This window comes from Balaenoptera musculus, chromosome 8 (assembly GCF_009873245.2).
Source record: "Balaenoptera musculus isolate JJ_BM4_2016_0621 chromosome 8, mBalMus1.pri.v3, whole genome shotgun sequence".
In the NCBI taxonomy this organism is placed as follows: Eukaryota; Metazoa; Chordata; class Mammalia; order Artiodactyla; family Balaenopteridae; genus Balaenoptera; species Balaenoptera musculus.
In genome coordinates this window covers 109,340,911-109,360,795 of record NC_045792.1, presented here as the reverse complement: position 1 = coordinate 109,360,795, position 19,885 = coordinate 109,340,911, and the positions used below count along the sequence as shown (strand labels likewise).

Genomic DNA, 19,885 nt, shown 5'->3' with positions numbered 1-19,885 from the left:
GCACTTTTCTTCACCACAACCCAGTGTTAGTAGATTGGCTTTGCTGCACATTGGGGTGAGTGGACCCAAGTTTGGTTGGGTAACAACACAGTATGACTCTCCATTTACTTAGGTCTTTTTTAGTCTCTCAGTGGTATTTTATAGTTTTCTGGGTACATATCTCACACATATTTTGTTAAATTTACCTCTAAGTAATACATGTTTTAAAATTCTATTTATAAATTGTATTGTTCTTGTAATTTCAAATTCTAATTGTCCATTGTTAGGACACAGAGATAGGATTTTTATATTTTGGCTTTGTATCCTGTGGCTTTGCTGAACTCACTTGTTAGTTCTATGAGTATTTTGTAGTTTAGGATTTTCTGCAGACAAAAATGTCATCTGTGGATCAAGATTGTTTCAATTTTTCCTTTCCAATCATATAAAAATATAAGGTATAACTTGTTTTCCTTGCCTTATTACATAGATTAGGTTCTCTAGTAAAGTGGTGATAGTGGATGTTTTTGCCTCATTCCCACTCAGTCTTTCACCATCAAGTATGATGTCACTGTGGGTTTTTGAAGATCCCCTTTATCAATTGAAGGAGCTCCCTTTTAGTCCTAGTTTACTGACATGTTTATGTGTGTGTGTTGTATGTGTGTGTGTTTAAACCATAAATGGGTGAATTTTGTCATGCTTTTTTTTTGGCATCTATTGAAATGATTGGCATCTATTGAAATGATTGTGTGGTTTTTCTGTTTCAGACCAATCACACTGTGAATTACATCAGTAAATTTTGAAATGTTAAAGGAACTTTACATTCTTGGAATGAGCCCTTCTTGGTCATATGTATTATTCTTTTACTATATCGCTGGAATCAACTTGCTAATATTCTGTTAATAATTTTTTCTGGGCTCATGAATTATATAGGACTTTAATTTCCTTTTTGTGTCATTTCCTTATCTGGATTTGGTACCAGGGTTAAGATGGACTCCCGTGAAGATTTAGGGGGTGCTCCCTTCTCCTCCGTGTTCTGAAAGCACTTCTGTAGTGACCGTGTTATTTCTCCTTTAAAGGTCTGCTGTAATCCTCCAGCAAGGCCTCCCACCTTGATATTCTCTGCACCAAGGCCAGCCAGCACTGGAGCAGACAGATGGAAGCCTGACCACGAGGGGTCGTGCTCTTGACCCCCACAAAGATGGGGAGATGAGCTATTCTGTTGTGCATGCACTAAGTGTGAGAGTTTGTGCAACGGATACCAGGAGGAGTTCAGGAGGGAGCCTGCCCCACAGCCCTGGAGTGAGGGGAGCTGGCAGTGGTGATTCAGGAATGCGGTGGGAGTGGATGTGGTCACCTGGAGGACCTGGAGAGGCCAGTAGAGGGGTCCCCCACGGAGCCCTGAGAAATGATAATGGGTATGGGCTGCAGAGACACAGAGAAGCGAGAAGTGGCCAGAGAGGGAAGAAGACCCAGGAGCACAGGGTGAGGTGGGGGTGGGGAAGTGGGACTCTTGAAAGCCAGGAATTTTAGCCCAAGAGTATCCAGATAAGAATGGTCAGCTGGGACTTCCCTGGTGGTGCAGTGGTTAAGTATCTACCTGCCAATGCAGGGGACACGGGTTCGAGCCCTGGTCCGGGAAGATCCCACATGCCGCGGAGCAACTAAGCCAACGTGCCACAACTACTGAGCCTGCGCTCTAGAGCCCGTGAGCCACAACTACTAAGCCCACGAACCACAACTACTGAAGCCCGCATGCCTAGAGCCCATTCTCCACAACAAAGAGAAGTTGCTGCAATGAGAAGCTTGAGCACTGCAACGAAGAGTAGCCCCCGCTCACCACAACTAAAGAAACCCTGTGTGCAGCAACGAAGACCCAATGCAGCCCAAAATAAATAAATAAATAAATATATTAAAAAAAAAAAAAAAGAATGGTCAGCTGGGCCAGTGCTGCTGAGGGCACAAGAACGATGCGTCTGGTAAGTCCTGCAGGCTGGGGAGGCCCAGGTGACTGTGGCAGGCACAGCTCCAGCAGAGGAAGACAGGGAGGCCAGGGGCATGTCCCTTCCCTGGCAGGTGCCCCTCCTCCAGGTACCGGGATGCCACCCTTCCTCTGCCTGCCCACAGCCCTAGCCCATCTCTTGCCCACCCCCTGGACCTGACGACTCCCAGTCTGCCTTTAGCCCCTGGAAAATTTCTCTAGTCCAAGGTCCCAAACTCTCCTTATATCCAGTTTAAACTGCACCGCCCCCCTGAAGCCTGGCACCGTCTGCGGCAGTGTTCCCCTGACCTGCGCTGCACACCTTTGGAGGCACCCGCACTCAGCACTGCGCCGGCACCTAAAAGACTCTTAATCTGCAACCTTTTAAGAAACGAGTGGGAAGCAAGGGGAGACCTGCAAGGGCCGAGTGGAGCAGCCAGGTGTTCTGAGTTCAGATAGGGGAGAAAGAAATGCAAATAGGCCCTTCCAGGAGGGGTGCTGGGAAGACCTAAGAGTTTCCAGAGTTCTCTCAGCCCTCCCCCCAGGGCGGGCAGGAGCAGGGGATTAGCCTGACGGGAGTGAGGGCTGGCTGTGGAGCCCTGGGAGCCCGCAGAAAACCTTCAGGTGAAACTCGGCCACCCAGGACTTGGCGGCAGATCCGAGCCACGGCAGGGCACCCAGCGGCTCAAAGGGTGTGGGACCCTCACGTGCAGGGTTCGGGGCTCCCTGCTCCCGGCCGTCACCTCTCTTCTCCCACCACCTCTGCGGCACTGGCTTAGGCAGCACGTGTTTTCCGCAGGGAACAGGGGCCCTCCAGGTCTGGCTCCACTGCAGACGCCTCTCCCGAGCCTTCGAGCCGTCGGTGCCGGTGCACCCTCGGCCCAACCGAGGAAGAAGGTGGGCCGGCACAAAGGCCTGCTGTGTAGCCTGGGTTGAGTTCCTGACCCCCTGTGCTGGTCACAGTTGTGTACCCGGGAAAACGGAGCGGAGGAGGGCAGCGACCCGGGCACGGCCTTGGGACGCACAAGGTCACGGCTGGGCCAAGAGCCACGCAGCGCCGCCGCCCCCGGGATGGGGTGGGGAGGGGCTAGTAACTCCTTTCCACCCCGGTGGTCGCGGCCAAGAGGGAAGGCGCCGGGAGCCGGGGCAGCTGACTGCCCACCCCCACGGCCCGCCGCCTGCACCGTCCCGGGAGGCGCTTTAGGGCAGGGCCGCCCGGCTTCCGCAGCTCGGCATCCAGGCGGGGTCGGGGGACTAGGGGCGGTGGGGGGCAGGCGAGGGGCTCGAGATGCCCAGGCCCCGCCCCCGCCCGGGCCTCACCCGGACCCCGCCCGGACCCCGCCCCGGCCTCGCCTCCCGGAGACCAGCTCCCAGGAGCGCTCTCCGCGGCGGGGCGGAGCGAGGCGGGGGGCGGGGCCGGCAGAAGGCGCCGCTGATTGGCCGGTGCCGCTGATTGGCCGGCGCGAGAGCCACTCGCTGCCGCCGCTGCATCCGGCTGCGTTCGTACGGGTTCGGCTCGGCAGCTCGGCTGGGCTCGGCGGCTCAGCTCGGCTCGGCTCGGCTCGGCTCGGCAGCTCGGCTCGGCGGCTCGGCTCACCTCGGCTGCGCGACCGCGGACGGACTGACGGGCGTGCGCGGGGGGCGCGGGGCGCGGGGCGCGGGGCGCGGGCCTCGGCGGCGGCGGCGGCGGCGGCGGCAGCGGCGGCGGCGGAAGCCTTGTGTCCCCGCCCGCCCGGTCGTCTCGGAGAGGCGGAGGCAGCGCGGGCCGGCCGCAGCAGAGCGGGCGCAGGCGCGGGGGGCGGCGGCGCGGGGGAGGCGCGGGGGGCGCTGAGCGAGCGCGGCCCGCCGGGCGCCGCCGACCCGGCCCAGCGGACTGACGGACGCGCACGGACGCGGCCCCTCCCTGCCGCCGCCCGCCCGGGGCGCCCACCTCGCCGGCGCCGGGCCCGGGAGCGATGACATCGACGGGGAAGGACGGCGGCGGGGCGCAGCACGCGCAGTATGTGGGGCCCTACCGGCTGGAGAAGACGCTGGGCAAGGGGCAGACAGGTGCGTGCGGGCCGGCGGGGGCCGGGGCCGGGGAGACCGTGCACACGGAGGACCCAGAGGGCCGGGCACACCGATGGGGGCCGGGGGCGCCGGGGGACCGGGAGGGCCGGGGGCGCACAGGCCCGCCGCCGGGAAGGCCGGCGCCGGCGCGCCGAGCGGGGGCCCGGTAGGGAGGCCGCCCGGAACGGGGTGCTGCAGGCCCGGCCCACGTCTCCGGCCCGCGGCCGCGAACAATGGGAGGCCGGGCGCCCGGTCTCGCCGCGGAGCCCCGCAGGCCGCGCGGCTGCGGTCGGCCGGGCGCGGCCCAAGGACACTCGGCGCGGACGGCGGCGCACTGGCCCGGCCAGCGCCCCTCGGCCCGGCTGCAGGCTGCAGGTGCGCGGCCCCCGCCGCATTGTGCGCCCGAGCGACCGGGCCCATTGTGCCGCGGGAGGAGGGGGCCGAGCGGGCGCCCATCTGCCGTCTGCCGCGGCCGCGCTAATAGGCGTGCTGCCCGAGCAGCTGCGCCCCGGGCCGCGCGACCCCGGCCGCGACCCCCAACTCCGGCGGCCGGCGAGCAGCGAGGCCGCCATGCGCGTCCTGCAGGGACCGGGCCAGTTTGGCCAGGCCGGGACCTCCCTCCACGGTGGGAGTGGGAGAGTGCCCGGGCCACTCAGAGGGCTGGACAGCGCCTCTCTTCTCCCAACGTGTCAGGATGTCTGCGACACTGCACTCCTCCAGGGGCGGGAGAGGGAGACCGGTACTGGGCCCGACCGCGGATCCTGGGCCACGGATCCCACACCGGCGGTGGAACAGATCCCAGCCTATGGGAGGAGGGGGCTTCCCGGCTGGTCCTGGGCAGCCGTCTTCTGGCCATCGGGTTAGATCGCAGCCCCAAGGCCAGTGCCCTCATCTGGCTGACCGGGCGTTCGCAGAGTCGCTTTGTGGGACACTGGGCTCAGCCATTTTCTTTCTTCTCCTTGGATGGGCCTCTCTTGGCGGCCCAGAGGTCCGATTGGCACTGCCTCCTTCTCCCTGCCTCTCTGGGAAGTTCCTTAGACCTAGGGCAGGCAGGCAAGCGGAGCAAGGGGGGAGGAGGAGGGTGCGGTAGGGCTGGGCCCACCCCACTGGTGCAGGGTTGGGGCCCAGGAGGGAGCGCTCTAGCCAGGGATGCTGCAGGCCCTCCCCGAGCCCCCCAGGGTGGCCCAGAGGCAGAGCCTGGAGGTGGAAGGAAAGTGGGCCAAGCCCCAGGCTGGGGCGGGGGGCAGGGGCTGTGATGTAAGTAAGGCAGAGCGTGTGAAGGCGTCTGGGCTAGAGGCAGCGCGAGCCCCCCTGCCCCCTCCTGGGTGGGCAGCCCTCGCACCGTGGGTCCCGGGGCAGTAGTGCAGTGCTGTTGGAAGTCGGGGTGGCGGGCCGGGTTGGAAGAGGAGGTGGCAGACAGCCTGTGATCAACTGAGTTCAAAATGTGCATGTTTCCTGGGAGGAACAACTGTAGTTGGTGAAATCCTCAGTGGGGGAGGGGCTTGGGGCAGCAGAATGCAGAAGGCAGTGAAATAATCTAATTATCTTACCAATAAAATGTTATTATAAGGAAACGTCGGCATGCAAGCGATGACAGCCGTGAATTATACGTAGGTCTCCAAGGGTAGGGGCTGGTCTCCGTACTCTTCTTTGAGTTATTCTGTCGTACAGTTAATTACAGGACGGTTCCACTGTAATTAACAGTAACGAACACAAAAGGATGTACAGTGTGTGAACAACAGGCCGTGTGATGTTTAGAAGCAGCTCTGAGTGGCCCCTGCATCCAGCAGCCTCTCTCCTCAGGCCCTTCTCTTGTGAGTGGGATGAGGTCTCTAGCTGAGGCCCCCTCTCTGGGGGTCTGTCCGTCCTCCGTTCCCTCTGGCCTCCCTGAGTGCTTGGAGCTGCCGCCCGAGATCCTGACAGTTGGAACACCTGCTTCCCAGGAAGGCTGGGGAGGAGGCTTGTCCTGCTGGCGCCCGTCTCTCCGTCCTTTCGTGGCAGGGTCATCTGGAGCGTGGTGGACGTAGGGGCCTCATGGCGTGTGTGCCGGGCCTGGCTGCGCGGCTTGCTGGCTGCCCTTTGGCACCAAATGCCAAGAAAGCTGGTGATTTCCCAGGCCCGTCCTTTCGCTCCCAAGATAAACACCTGACCTTCTCTGAGGGCCAGGCTTCTTGCCAGGACACCTTGGTGGAAGTGTGCCGCCTCCCTCGCCAGCCGTCGGGGCTGCTGGGAGCTGCTCCCCCGGAGCCGTGCAGCCCCCAGGCCCAGGGTGCGGTGGGGCCCGTGGTTTGTCCCTTGACTCCAGCCCAGCCCTCCTCGTCTCGCGGACACCTCCGTTCTCCGTGCTCTTTGCCCGCTCTCTGCCCAAGTCCTGTAAAAGGAGAGCTGAGGAGAGTAGACGTCGGCGGCTGTGGGCCGCGTGGGGCAGCTGGGCCTCTCAACCCAGCTGATCCGGGCACTCTGGCCGCGTGTCCCGAGCGGGGGCCTGTTGGGAGGCGGGCCCGCTGCTCTCCCCCAGAACGCCGCCTCTGGGGAGTCAGATGCGGGGTGGGGGACGCCGCCAGGTGCAGAGTGCAGGTGTGGGCAGAGCCGCCTCTTCCGCCCGGCTGGGGCTGGCAGGGTCCAGCTCACGCTTCTGTTGCATCTTTTTCGCCCCCGGTGGTTCCGTTTTGCTTGTTTGGCGTTGGGCTCAGGGAGCGGGTCCGTCACTCCTGCTGGTGTTGGGCCTCCCCGTCAGGGCTGGCGAGGCCGTGGTTGAAAAGTCATCTCCTCTGCCCAGCTGTCCTTGGCGGCCTGGCGTCACCTCTGCAAGCAGCCCGGGGAGGGGGCCTCCGCCTCGGCCGCGACGTGGTTTCTGGTCGAGGGACGGGGCCTTCCGGGCCTGCGGGGGCCGGTGTCGCTGTGCCGTGCGGTGTTCACTGCCGAGGCTCCGCCCGGCCCCTCCCTCATCCAGGAGAGGCTTCTTCAGCTGGGGGGTGGGGAGGACACCCCCAGAGGGTCCAGCGGGGACCGATAGGCCCAGGAGGTGAGTGGTGTGGGCTGTGCCGTCTTCACTCCTCCAGCCCCATCAGGAAACGGAGCAGTGCCCGGCCCTGCCCAAGCCAGGGCGCAGCAAGTCCAAGTGGGGCTCGGCGCCCATAGGCCGCGAGGACCCTGGGGCTCGATGGGGAGGACGGTGGGCTCTGGGAGCCTTTCCTGGAGCCAAGGTCCACGGTAAGATGTGGAGCCCGCCTTTGGAAACCCTCCTCCAGTGGGCAGGAGATGGGGGCGGGGGGCGGCACTGAGACAGGGCTTTCAGGCAAGGGATCGGTCCAGCTAAAGAGAAAAGGGGGCAGTGAGGGCCCTCCCTGCTGCTCATCTGGCTGGGCTCGCAGGTTGGTGGGTGGGCGGGGGGAGAAGCCCTCCAGGCTCTCAAGGGACTCTCAGGAGAATTAATGTGGGTGCTGGTGGCACGCAGGCTGGAGAGGACTCCTTGGGTGGGATGGAGCAGGTGAGCGAGGGAGACAGGTGAGCTGGGAGGAGAGACAGGTGACCTGGAGGGAGACAGGTGAGCTGGGAGGAGAGACAGGTGTGAGAGGGAGACAGGTGAGCTGGCGGGAGAGTCTGGCAGACCTTGGGGTGACTCATGGCCCGGAGCTGGAGGGAGCCCAGCTCAGAGCAGGACGGGGGCGGCAGAGCCGGAGGCCGAGGTGGGCGGGGAGGCACCTGGGGCGTGGGGGACCACGTCAGTTTTAGAAGGTTGAACAGAAGGAGGCAGCTTTTTTTTTTTTTAAATTTTTAAAAATATTTATTTATTTTTGGCCGCATTGGGTCCTCGTTGCTGCGCGCGGGCTTTCTCTAGTTGTGGCGAGCGGGGGCTACTCTTTGTTGCGGTGTGTGGGCTTCTTATTGTGGCGGCTTCTCTTGTTGTGGAGCGTGGGCTCTAGGTACGTGGGCTTCAGTAGTTGTGGTGCGCAGGCTCAGTAGTTGTGGCTCGCAGGCTCTAGAGCGCAGGCTCAGTAGTTGTGGCGTACGGGCTTAGTCGCTCCGTGGCATGTGGGATCTTCCCGGACCAGGGCTCGAACCCGTGTCCCCTGCATTGGCAGGTAGATACTTAACCACTGCGCCACCAGGGAAGTCTGGAGGCAGCTTTGAGCCAACGAGAGGCCACAGTGCGTCGGCTCTGGGGATGGGGCGGGCAGGGGCTGGCCCAGGAACCGGCCTGGGGTGCCATGGAGGGCTGAGGCCCGGAGAAGGAGTGGGCCTCCCCATGAGGGTGGAGGCACTGGACTTGGGGTGCACAGTGAAGGTGGACAGAGCAGGGTGAGTGGGGTGGGCCTCCACTGGTCGCGTGTGGACCGCCTGTCGTGCCTGATGGTCAGAACGGTCGCAGGCCACTTTGCCCTTTGCTGAGTCCAGAGCCTCCCCCCCCGTGCCTCAGGCTGACCTCAGTCCATCTAACCTGTTTTATAAGTGAGGGAACGGGCTCAGAACCTGAACTTGGTCCAGGGCAGTGGCTCCCGGGGACGGCAGGAAAGCCCACAGATGCTCACTGCACGAGCCTGGTTAAAGGTTAGGACCGTATTCTCAAATAGTTGTGGGCAGACCTTGGGGGGCAGTGGGGATCCCCCACCTGTCTCCCTGCCCCACTGGAGTGGTTAGAAAGGCTCAGCAAGCCATCAGTGACTTTGGGTGGGACAGAGGCTGCTCAGCCATCCTCCCGAGGCACAGACCCTCCCCCAGGAAAGCCCCCTTCCCCGAGCTGAGAGCTGGCCCTGGGTAGGCTGCCCTTGTTGATGGAGGGCAGCTCTGCAGGGGGCTTCCTGGGGTGATGAGGGTCTCGCCTCAAAGGATGGGCATTTTCCTGAAGGTAGGGATGGGAGGGTTCTGGGATGGACAGAGCCCTAGGACCCTGGTCCCAGAGTGTCCCCTACCCACCGTGGTCCCCTGTGGCTCTGAGCACCTCTCAGTTTTCACGTGTCCTGCCCGCCTCACCACTGGCTGTGGCTCTGCAGGGATGGGGGGAGGGGTGTTTGTACCAGGAAGGGCACGCGGGGCAGAGGGCACGGCCCAGGCGAGGGGACAGAGGTGAGAGAGGCTCTTTGCAGAGCCGGGTGCTGCCCAGTGCAGCTCTGGCCGTGGGTTCCTCCGCGCTGGGGGTTTTCCGCAGGGGGCATCAAGGCCTGCAGTCCCCCGCCCGCAGGGCCCCCAGCACGATGCGGAAAGAGTACGTCACCTGTGGCCAACCTCTGCCCACCACGTGCTAGCCATGGTCCCCAGAGCTGTCTGTCCGGAGCAGGTTTTGGGGGCAAGGCCAGGCCTGGCTCCTTCTGGAAGAAGCCAGGCCAGAGCTGGCCATGGCCCCGAGGTCCAAGCAGAACCTGTCTCCAGCAGATGCTCATGCGGGACTCACGGGGGGACCCTGCTGGATATACAGCCGTCTGCGCTGTGCTCAGGGCAGAGGAGCAGAGGGGTCTCAGACTCCGGGGACTCCAGGTTCCCCCAACCCTGGTCTGCTGGAGGGTGGTCAGGGGTCCCCTAGCCTCGCTGGTGACAGGCAGGCTTGGCCGTACGTGCTGGGGGCGCACGTGGACGGGGGCCTCCGGGGCTTGCTCCCTGTGCGCCCCCTGCCTCCTGGCCCGTCCCAGCCGACCTCGAGGGCTGTGTGGGGCCGCCGAGGGCTCTGCCGCAGGACGCAGGGTCCCCTGCTGCCCGCAGTAGCGGCTGACCGGCACTGCCCTGGGCCTGCGCCTGGACGGGGGCCCGAGCGAGCGTGCGCTTCCCCTGCCCACACGCGCCTTTCTCTGGCTACTTCTTCCCCTGGTGTTCATTGCTGGGGCTTATCTGTGGGGCAGCCACTGGGCCTGAAAACGTCAGGGGAGGGAGAGGAGGCCGGCACCTGGGAGGCAGGTGGGCTGGGCAGCAGTACTGACTGCATCCTCTCTGCCTGCGCGTGAGCCCTGCTCGGTGCCTGGCACCTTCCTGTGCCCGGAGCGGACAGGTCCTGCCAGGTCAGAGGCCCGCGCTGAGGATGGCCCACGTCGGCCGTGCTCCCGAGTCAGCGGTGCCGTGGGAGGGTCCGTGGCTGGTGTTCACGAGGAGCGTTAGGGCGACTGCCTGGTCACCTAGTGCTCTGGTTTGGAGAGCACCCGTGCCTTTGAGGCCAGTGGACACAGAACCGGTGTCTGTGGGGGCCTGGCCGGGTGGCGGTGCCCACAGAGGAGGCTGTGTCCTCCGTCTGCCCGCGCCCACGGGCTGTGTCTGTAGCTCCCCGGGCCCGGGGCCCTTCCTGCCTGTGTCCACCCGCACAGTCTGGGCTCCTTGGAGTGGGGCACGCTGGCGCTCCCCAGGGCCTGCTGCCACGCAGAGAGGGAGCACGGTGGCGGCCGCACACGTGGCAGGGCGTTTGAGGTGGGTGAGAGGCCTCGCCACCTGCCTGTGGCCCTGTGTGCTGCCCACGTGGCCTGGCTTTCCCAGCTGTACAGCCAGGGCCCCCAGGCCCCCGTGGCCACCTTGGACCCTAATGGGGTGGTTCTGTGCCCCTGGTCCTGGAGGTACAGCCAGGGACAGCCCCCTAGGCTCTGGGGCTCGGTAGCTGAGGGGCTTTGAGCCTCAGGCCCCCCGACGGCAGGGGTGCTTCTGTGAGGCCCTGATGGACGGGAACAACGTCGGGGGCACGTCTGCTGTGCTCGGTATCCAGCAGGAAGCCAGGAGGCCAGCATCTGTCAGGGCCCATCTAGGGTCTCGGGGGAGGGGAAGGACCTCCTTCCCTGTGGGTGGTACCTTGCGTTGCCCTGGATTCTGCAGCAAGTCCTCTCGGACATGGGGCGAGCTGGTGCCTTCGGACAACTGCTCCGATGGAGCTCTCCCCCGTGCCAGGCCCGACCAGCCCCGCTGTCCCCTGTGGGCCGGCTGACGTGTCCAGGCCACACAGCACTGGGTGGTGGGCCCCGGGTGGGCCTCCATGAGCCTGCCCAGAGCCCTGGGTCCTGGCCAGGGGTGGCCGAGCTGCCCGCCCGCCTGCCCGAGGTTTCACCCCAGACAGGGGTGCCGGCTGCCGAGCGGGGCTGCCCCGGGCTAGCTGCCTCAGACTCCGGACGGGATGGAGGCTGGGTTGGGGCAGAGGCTGCAGGGACAAAGCAGGAATTGTGCGGGCTGGGCCCTGAGAGGCGGCCCAGGCCTTGTTCTGCAGCCTCTGAGGGCCCAGTGTTCTGGAGCTGGGCAGCTGGAAGCCGCCCCCCCCAACCCCAGGATGAGAAAACGGCCCTTCTCTTCGGGTGGTTTTCTTCCTGTTCGTTCTGCTTTCGTCCCTCAGGGCCCAGGGAGGCTGCTGCTGGGCCTCGGTTTCTTCCCTGGGCCCTGGGGTGACAGCGCCTCCGGGTGGATTTCAGGGGTCACCGAGGTCGATGCCTGTTGAGCGCTGACACGGCATCCCGGGAGCACACTCCCTGGCTGGTGGTGCTGACCTGTGAGGACAGAGGCGCTTCTCCAGGTGCTGTCACATTCTCGTCCACACAGGGCCCCAGAGCTGGCCGCCCCCACCTGGGCCTCCCGCGGACCGTGCCCGCAGGCCTGGCCGAGGGTGGATGGAAGATTCTGGGGCCTTGTGGTTCTGGCTCGGGGGGGGGGGGGGGGGAGGACCGCACGGCACTTGCACCATTGCTGCCCACTCTGGGCTCAGCCTGGGTCCCAGGGCTGGCCTTCCTGGCCCCAGGGCGGAGGTGGGAGGGCAGCCTGAGCGGCCGCCTGCGTGGCCTGAGTGACGTAGCTGGGGCTGAGTGACGTAGCTGCTCTGTCTCAGGGCCGTGGGTGGTTTTCGGGGGCGGCAGGAGGCTGCCCGGCCAGGAATGTGGCATCTGTGAGGGGCCTTGGCCGTGGTGCCCCGGGCGACTCTAGAGTTGCTGGCAGCCGCTGGCTTGGGTGGAGGAGCAGGATAAATGGGGGGCCTACGTGTTGGGGGGTGGCTGCCTGGGAACCTGACGGGTCCCTTCCCGTGGCCGACGTCGGCCTGGATCGCAGGCCACGAGGCCAGAGCAGCCCCAGGGAAGGGCAGGGCGGGGGCCCCAAGGCCGGGTGCTTCCTGAGCCTCGTTCTGAGTTGGGTCCAGCGACGTATCAGGCGCGCGGGTCCAGCTTCCTCAGGTGTTGACGCTGGGCCCAAGCTGTAGTCCGGGGCGCGGGCCGGCAGGGCGGTGGGGAGCCCGGGTCGGCAGAGGCTGGGAGGAGCCCCTGCCCGGCTCGAGAGCTGCAGCCTCTGCCGACCCCGCCCAGACTCCCGGCCCTGTCGTCTGGCAGGGGCCTGCAGTGGAGGCCAGGCAGCCTCGTGGGGCCAGTTTCCTCTCTGAAGGGTGAGGGCCTGGTGCTGGGCGGGCAGCTGCGGGGACGTGGGGGTCCCCGATGCCTGTGGAGAGGGGTGCGCCGGGAGCGTGTGTGAGGACCTCAGAGTCCTCCGAGACCATTCAGAAAAAGTCCCTCGGCTGGCCCCGTGGAGCCAGGAGGGAGCTGGATGGGCCGCTCTGTCCCGGGCTCACTCTGGTCACCCCCAGGAGTCAGCCAGAAGGCACAGAGCATTTGGGGTCATCCAGGGTCTCGGGGGTCAGCCTGCGTGCAGAGCCCCCGGGGCAGGGCCCCCAGCCCAGACTGGGTGGGAAAGTCAGCGTCTGCAGGCCTCCGTGTCCCCGTTGTGGCTCAGGTGTGAGGGTGAGCGGCACCGCGAGGGAACGTGTTTGCTTGGGGCCAGGCAGGGGGCTGGCAGCCTGTGTCACCCTTGGGCCGTGGGCCTGAGAGTGGGCTCAGCCTTCACGTCCGGCCCAGGCCCAGGGGGCCGAGGGGGAAACAGGATGAGGGTGGACAGATGGGCGTCGTGTTTGCTTATCCCCGCGGATGTGGTATTTTCATGCACCGCTTGTTTATGGGGCAGCGAGTGGGGAGAGTGGATGCGGATTGTGGCAGAGCTGGGCCGCCAGCTGTGCGGGGCTGAGGGACCCGGGGGTGGGGGCACAGTCTCGGCTGGGGAGGGGCTTGCCTCGTTCCTTCCGTCTGCCACATGGTGCCCTGTGACGCGGCCTGCCCTGCCTGCGGCCCCGCCCCGCTGACCCCTCGCACCCAACCTGCTGCAGTCTGGCCGGCAGATGCCTCTGTTCTGGGGGCCCACCCGGCGTGGAGGCCCCGTGTTCCTGGGCCGCCGTGGGAACCGGCTTCTCGTTTCCCTCTGCAGACCGGCATTTCCAGGTGCGGAGGTAGAGAAAAGAGCATCCTGGACCCCGCGAGCCCACCCCAGCCTCAGCGACACAGACACGGGGTTAGTTTGCTTCACCCCACCCCCAGACTTGCCTGAAATGTAAATATTTTGGGGCTGGGTCTAAAAGATAGAGACTCTTTAAAGAAGTACCATACCGTTAGTACCCTGAGAAGTTAACCCTGATTTCCCAAACTGGCAGAAATACAGTCAAATGCTGGATTTTTAGCGGGTAAGGGCTGCTTCCTGGAACCTGAGTCCCTGTGGGCCCCCGCGTGCGGCGTCTGGGGGCCGTGGGGCCTCGGCGCCGGGGCTGCTCCCAGGGGTCCTCAACCTCAGGATCTGCCCGCTTCTGACTTCCCAGGGGTGCTGATGCTGGCGGGGCCCCACTTGGACAGGAAACCGTGTGTGGTTGTGGCCTGTCCCACCCTCACTCCCGCCCCGGCCCTGACGTGATGGTGCCGGCGTGCGGTGCGCAGCGAAATACAGGCCTGGCCTTGCCTGGGAGCAGCGGGCCCAGCCAGCCCCGGAGCTTCACTGCCGTCACGCGCACACAGGTGCAGGCCCAGTGGGGGTCATCGCACGCGCGGAGCGCCCCCTTTGGGTTCTGTCCTGCGGGGGTGGACCTGAGGCAGGTGAGGACGGCTGGCCGGTCACTCTCTGGCCCCTCGGCCCCGAGCTGCTGCAGCCCTGAGCGGGGGTGTAGGTGAGGGAACAGGCTCGGTGGGGGCCTGAAGGAGGCCCTCCTGGGGAGCTTGGACCAGCTTCCGCCGGGCGCCTTGTCTCCTTACGTCCCGCTGGGCCCGTCTCCGTGCTCGGCCTCGCCCTCTTGGCTGCAGGGGCCCCGTCACGGAGCGCCAGTTTGAGCACTCACTGCCAGGGGTGGGCAGTCAGCCTGCCCACGCCCGGCCCACGCCTCCAGCTCTTCCTCCAGGCCCTCTGCCACCACGCCTGGCCTGTGGCTCCGACCCGTGACCTCACACGGGAGACGCTGGGCTCGAACCCCTGGTACTGTCTGGGGTTTGGGGTTTCCCGCTTGGTGTCGGGGCTGCTCGAGGCGGGGGCACACGCTTCTCCTGCAGCAGGGCTCATGCTGGGGGCGCCGTGCTTTCCTCATACGCGCCTGCTTCTGTGCAAAGCCGTGGGCCCTGGTGACCTGGGAGAATTGCTCTTCAAGGCCCGCGTGTTCGTACACGGCGTGGGCTGCCAGGAGACCCTGCGTCCAGGGGCCAGCTACCCGTGAACAGTGTGCAGGCAGCCTAGGACCCCTGCACTGTGCAGGGCATGGCCCCTGCTCTCCCCTCCCTAAGTCTCCAAGGAGAGCAGCGGCGAGCCCTCAGGTGGTGCCCCATCTCGGCTGCACTCCCCTAGGGCGGCTCGTGGGGAGGAGGCTGGGGCAGCTCGCTGGACACACCCTGTTCCTGAGGGGGTGCCGAGGGGCCTGAGTTGGCCCTGCAGCCTGGGGCCAGGCCCTCTCCCTGGGCCCGCCCGTGGGAGCTGTCCAGCGCGGCAGTGCTGAAGTCTGCAGCTTCCGCGGCCCAGGAGGGAGGCTGCGGTTAGCAGTTTGTCCGTAGCCCTCCTCTGCAGCTGAGCAGACCTGTGGGAAGGTCTGTGCGTCTTTGGTGAGCTCCTGCACCTGTCTCCCCAGTGTGGGACTTCGGCTCTGGGCTGAGGAGGGGGGCAAGGGGAAGCCGCCTGGTGTGCTCCCAGGGGAGACCCCGGCCCCCACTCCCCTCCTCGGTCAGGAGGAGCTGGTGGCCAGTTCTCTTGGGGCTGCTGCTGACCTGCCGGGGCGGGGGGAAGACCAGGGCCTCACAGAGCGTGAACATGAGTACTGCTCGCTCTCCAAGGCTGCTGGCACCTTCTCTGGCCCTGGGGTTGATTCAAGGTGACTCTCCAGGGCAGTCCCTGGCATCCCTGACGTTCGCTTGGTGTCTCCAAGGTGGCAGGAGCTGCCGCAGTGAACCCTCCCATTCAGAAGCCCTTGGAGACCCCCATCGCCCGGGTGTGGGTGCCGTTGGGGGCACAGAGCAGCCAGGGAGGCCCCGCCACCTGGCCCCGTGCTCTGTAGGCTGTGGGTGCCCCGCGTCGCCTGGGCTCCCCAGGGAGGGGCAGGCACACCGCGAGAGGCTCCGGTGCACACCAGCCAGTTGCATCCCCTGGCTCCCTCCTGGGTCCCCTTATTTCAAGGGTCTTGTGGCCCGAGGGTGGATGAAATGCAGGCGTTTCTGCAGCACGCTGGGACATTAGTGATGGCCTTGGGGCGGCCGAGAGGGGAGACCAGCTGGGGCCCGGGCTGTGCACCGACCCTCTGAGTCGGGTCTGCCTGCCTGAGCCCGTACCCAGGGGGACAGAGATGTGGTGGGTGTGAAGGCACGGGTGTTACCCTCCCACTGGTTCTGCCTTGGGCTGACCTGTGGAGCTCCCCGTGCACACGAGGAGGGTCCTCTGACCTCAAAGTCCATGCGTGCAGCCCCCTCCCCAGGCCTGGGCACTGGGGGGAATTGAGCCTGGACTCAGGAAGGCAGGCCCCCAGCTCCAACCCCCACTAAACCCCCGCATCCAAACCAGCATCCCGGGCTAGCTCGGCGGGAGACTGGAGACAGGAGACGTTTGGGAAGGACCGAGGCCTTGGAGGTGGAGGGACTGTTTCCTGTGTGTGAGGGGGTGGGGCTGGCCTGGGCAGATGGGAAGGGTTAGATGCTGGCTTAGCTCTAGGGGCAAGAGCTTGTCTCTGATTGGGCGGTTGCTGACTCTAAACCCCAAATCCCAAGGGATTTATAACTAATCATAAAGTGGCACAGATAGGACACTCTCCAGCAGATGCCGCGGGGCGACTGAGGGCATCTGTGGGCGGTCGTGGGCTGCATCGGCCTGGGCATCAGGGCAGCCGTGTCGGGGCTTGGTGGGGGCTACAGGGGCACCTCTGGGTGACGCCAAGTGGCCCAGGGTCTATGGGCCGGGTTCCCAGATTCACTTCCAGCTTCGCTGCCGGCCCTGGCAGGGCACACGGTGCCCTCGGCATCCTCAGAGAGCTGGCTGCTGCCCTCAGTGCCACCCACATCCGTACCTCCGCCTCCTGGGTCCCTCTGCCTGAGGGGTGCTCAGACCCCTGTCCCACAGCCCATCTTTGGAGTCAGCTGGCCGTAGGGCCTCTGACCTCGGGGCCCTGCTTCCCGCCACCCTGTGTGCAGTGCACACCCTTCTGTGGGCATCTGTGCGCTGCCCTGCTGTCTGCAGAAGGGGGTGTGGGGACTGGCTCTCTGTCGGGGTGAGGCTGGTGATGCCCCCGTCGGGATCCAGGCTGGTGGGGCAGGAGAGTTGGCTCTGGGGGGACCAGCCTGGGCTGGTCAGTGCTGTGGGCCTCCAGAGGTGCTCAGGGCCTGGCAGGGGCTGGGGGGCTAGCCAGGGCCTCTGACCTCACAGGCTTAACTCTGCCCCTTCTGTCCAGGGGGCTGTGGCATCCTGAGTCACCCTGGGTGGGTGGCCTCTGGGTGCCAGTCCCACCGTGCCAGGTGGTGTGCACGGGGTCCTGTGCTGACCAAAGCCTGGTTGGCAGCCCTCTTGGTGCTGCTGGGGGAGGTGCTGGTCTCTGGCCGGTGGACACCTGGGGGCACCTCTGGGAAGCTGGCCGGGCTCTGTGCTGGGGACAGTCCTGTCCTGGGCAGAGCGACCCACTGGGCAGCCAGGGTTTGGGGCAGGCTGGCTCCTGGGCCTGTCCATGCCAGTCCAGGCTGGGTCTGGGGCCCAGGCTGCCCCCCCACGCCTGCTGCAGCGGGCCTTGGGGAGGAGAGATGGCCCCTGGGGAGCCTCTCTGGCCCTGCGCAGGACCTTGGGCATGGTGGCCGTGGGCATGTGCCCCAGGCACCGTTTTGGGGGCTCTGCGGTCCCTCGCTGGGCCTCGGGAGCTCACCACTTGGGTGAGGCCTGCCGAGCCTGGGGGGCTGCAGGCCAGCACGCATCCCCATCGGGGTGCCTCTTCCCTTGGACACCAAGTGGCCTGTACCCTGGGGGAGCAGCCCGCAGAAGCAGTGTGGGCATGCAGGGGGCCGTCAGCTCCGGGCAGGCTCACAGTGGGTGTTGATGGAGTGGTTGGGGGGGGCGCCCGTGCTCCTCTTCCCGTTGCTCGAGGGGCCAGGGCAGGTGGGGACAGGTCAGTCAGCGGGGTCAGCAGAGTGAGAGCCTGGGGACCCCGTGCTGGCAGGACCATGTGGGGTTCTCTGGTGTGTGCACCTCAGGACAGTTGGTCTCCTGGAGGTGTTGGGTCGGGGACTTCATGAAGCAGGCCTGCGCTCCGTGGCCAGCTCCGAGGCCAACCTCAAGTTTGCAGGTGCAAAGATGTACACGTAATCGAGCGCCTTGCCTGCCCGTCCCTGGGGGGATGTGCCGGGGGGAGGCGTGTGGGACAGTCTGTGCTGCCTGGGTCGGGGGGTCAGGGCGGAGGCCTAGGGGACACTGAGCAGGGGCCCGTGGATGGCGTATCAGGGCAGGGCGGTTCTGCATCCCCTCTGGGCTGGGCTCCTGTCCTGAGACCTCGTGCCCATTTGCGCCTTTGAGTGGCAGGTCCCACTGCCCGGCCCTTCCAGCTGCTCCGCAAGTGCCAGCCCCAGGCGGGGAGGAGGTGGCAGAGGTGGACGTCCTGCCCGGGCTCCGTGACCGTGGACAGCTCCGGGCAGGCGGGCCTCCTGGAAACAGTCAGAGGCGCTCAGGGACCGAGCTGATGTTTGGGAGGATGAGGTGGCAGCTGTGGGCGGGCGGGTCTCTGCCTCTTTCCTCCTCTCTGTCCTTTGAAGAAGCTGCCCGCTGACCGCTAAGCAGCTTCTATCATTACCCCACGCTGGAGGTTACATCTGCCGGCGCCCTTCCGGGGGTGGGCAGGCTCTCCTGGCACCTGATCCCCGCTGGGCGGGGGCGGAGCTCGGGCCACAGGCCTGTTTCCCACTTCCTGCTGGTACCGCAGGCAGGGTGTGCATGTCTGTCCGTCCGTCCGTCCGTCCGAGGGACCTGGGCAGGGAACTTGTCTGGGTCAGGTGGGAGCAGCCTGCACACGGCCTGCCTGGCCCAGCGCCTCGGTGTCCGTCGCGTGCGCAGCACTGGCTGGGCCCCTGGGCAGCCAGCAGCCGCCTCAGCCCCCGGCTCCCCCAGGTCAGACCCCTGCCACAAGCGGTCTCGAAGCTCCATGGTCGGGGCCGGTGCCGCGGTGCCAGCACCTTCCCGTGCTGCCTGGGAGCCCTGACCCAGGGGCATCGGACGGCTGGCTCCTGAGACGAGTCTAGGGTGGGGCCTGCAGCTCCCCGACCCGCGAGCAGGGTGGGGACACAGGCTTCTTGGCTCGGGGGAGGGTGGGACACCAGACCTACCTCGTGGCTGGGGAAGCCAACTCAGTAGATAGTTTTTAAAACGTGGATCGGGTTTTTTTTTTAATGATAAATCCAGATTTGACACTGCAGAGTGGTCCTCTGGCCCCCATCCCCTCCCACGTGGGGACAAGGGATCTCAGCCACAGACCAGAGAGGGCTTGTCCGCCCCGCCGCCGGCCCCCCGCCCCGCCCTCCTGTTCCTTCTTCCCCTGCCTGCTAGACCGCGGGAGCCCATGTGGCTTCCGAGGCCAACCCTGGCAGCCCTCCCAGGTGTGCCGGGTGAGGGGGCTGCTGGGGGTGCCTGGTGGCCACAGGCGGGTGGGCTCTGCCTTCCTCCGCTTGACCACAGGCCGGCCCGCAGATGAGGGGCACCTTCCCTGCACAAGGCTTCGCTGTGTCCTGTGTCGGGGGCTGGAGGCGCAGCCAGGGGGCCGGTGGGAGCTGGGAAGCGGGCAGGGGCGGAGGGCGGCCAGCCTCTGGCGTCTGGTCACCTGCAGCTCCTGCCCCTCGGGGTGGGGGCTGAGGGGAGGCCCAGGGGCTTCTGGGAGGTATTTCCACACCTTGCTTAGCTGTGAGCGGCTCTGGGCCTGGCTCCATCCCGGAGGGCCCCCCACGCCTGGCAGGTGTGAGTGGGGTTGCGTGGCGTTGCATCTGCTACCAGAGAGGCTGTTGGTGTGTGTGCCTGGGCCTCCCGGGGCAGGCATCCCGGCCTCGTCACCAAGGCAACCCCATCACCATCCCTGGGGCCTGGAGGGGGTGGAGCAGGAAGGAGGGAAGACCTGGTGTGTGTGTGGGGGGGCGGGTCCGTGTCTGCTGCTGAAGCCCCCTGGCGCCTGGCCTGTAGGCAGCCTTCCTGTCCTGGCGATCCCTTCTCTCCACCCCCCCCCCCCAGGCACTGGGTCACTGGCCTTGAAGCACTCCTGCCGGTCACCATGGCTCTGTCCCTCCACTGCCCCCCCCACCCCGCACACACACATGTCCCTGGAGAGCTGGACAGCTGCTGGTGGTGCATGCTCACGTCACAGCATGGCGTCCACGCTGCACGTGTGACCTTGGCCCCCTGGAGTCCAGCCTCCTCGTACAGCTGGCTCCTCGCGTGCGGGACCCGGCACCCTTGTCTTCACAGCAGCTGCGCCCCCTGCCACCTGCTCCCCACAAGCCTCCGACCCCTCCCCTTCCTGGGTCCCTTGAGCCAGTCACCCTCCTTCCTGCAGGCCCTTGGCAGGCGACCCCAGCATCAGCCCCCAGTCCTAAGGCTTCTGAAACTAGGGCGCCAGCTTAGAACAACAGCAACAATTTACCA

The 19,885-nt window shown here is 65.3% G+C and overlaps 1 protein-coding gene across 17 annotated transcripts in view; it reads left to right on the top strand.

Moving 5' to 3' along the window:
- Positions 1 to 3,788: 3,788 nt before the first annotated feature.
- The window catches only part of BRSK2 (BR serine/threonine kinase 2), a 65,210-nt gene continuing 49,113 nt past the window's right edge, over positions 3,789 to 19,885 (top strand). For 7 of the 17 annotated variants that reach the window (XR_005020954.1, XR_005020953.1, XM_036861221.1 and 4 more), the window contains exon 1: positions 3,791 to 4,006. Coding sequence is in view for 12 of the 17 variants with exons in the window: in XM_036861221.1 (XP_036717116.1) it covers positions 3,913 to 4,006 (94 nt within the window). In the remaining 5 variants the exon portion in view is untranslated. Of the gene's footprint in view, positions 4,007 to 19,885 lie in introns of all 17 variants that reach the window. The other 10 variants (XR_005020950.1, XR_005020951.1, XR_005020952.1 and 7 more) reach the window with 2 other exon arrangements.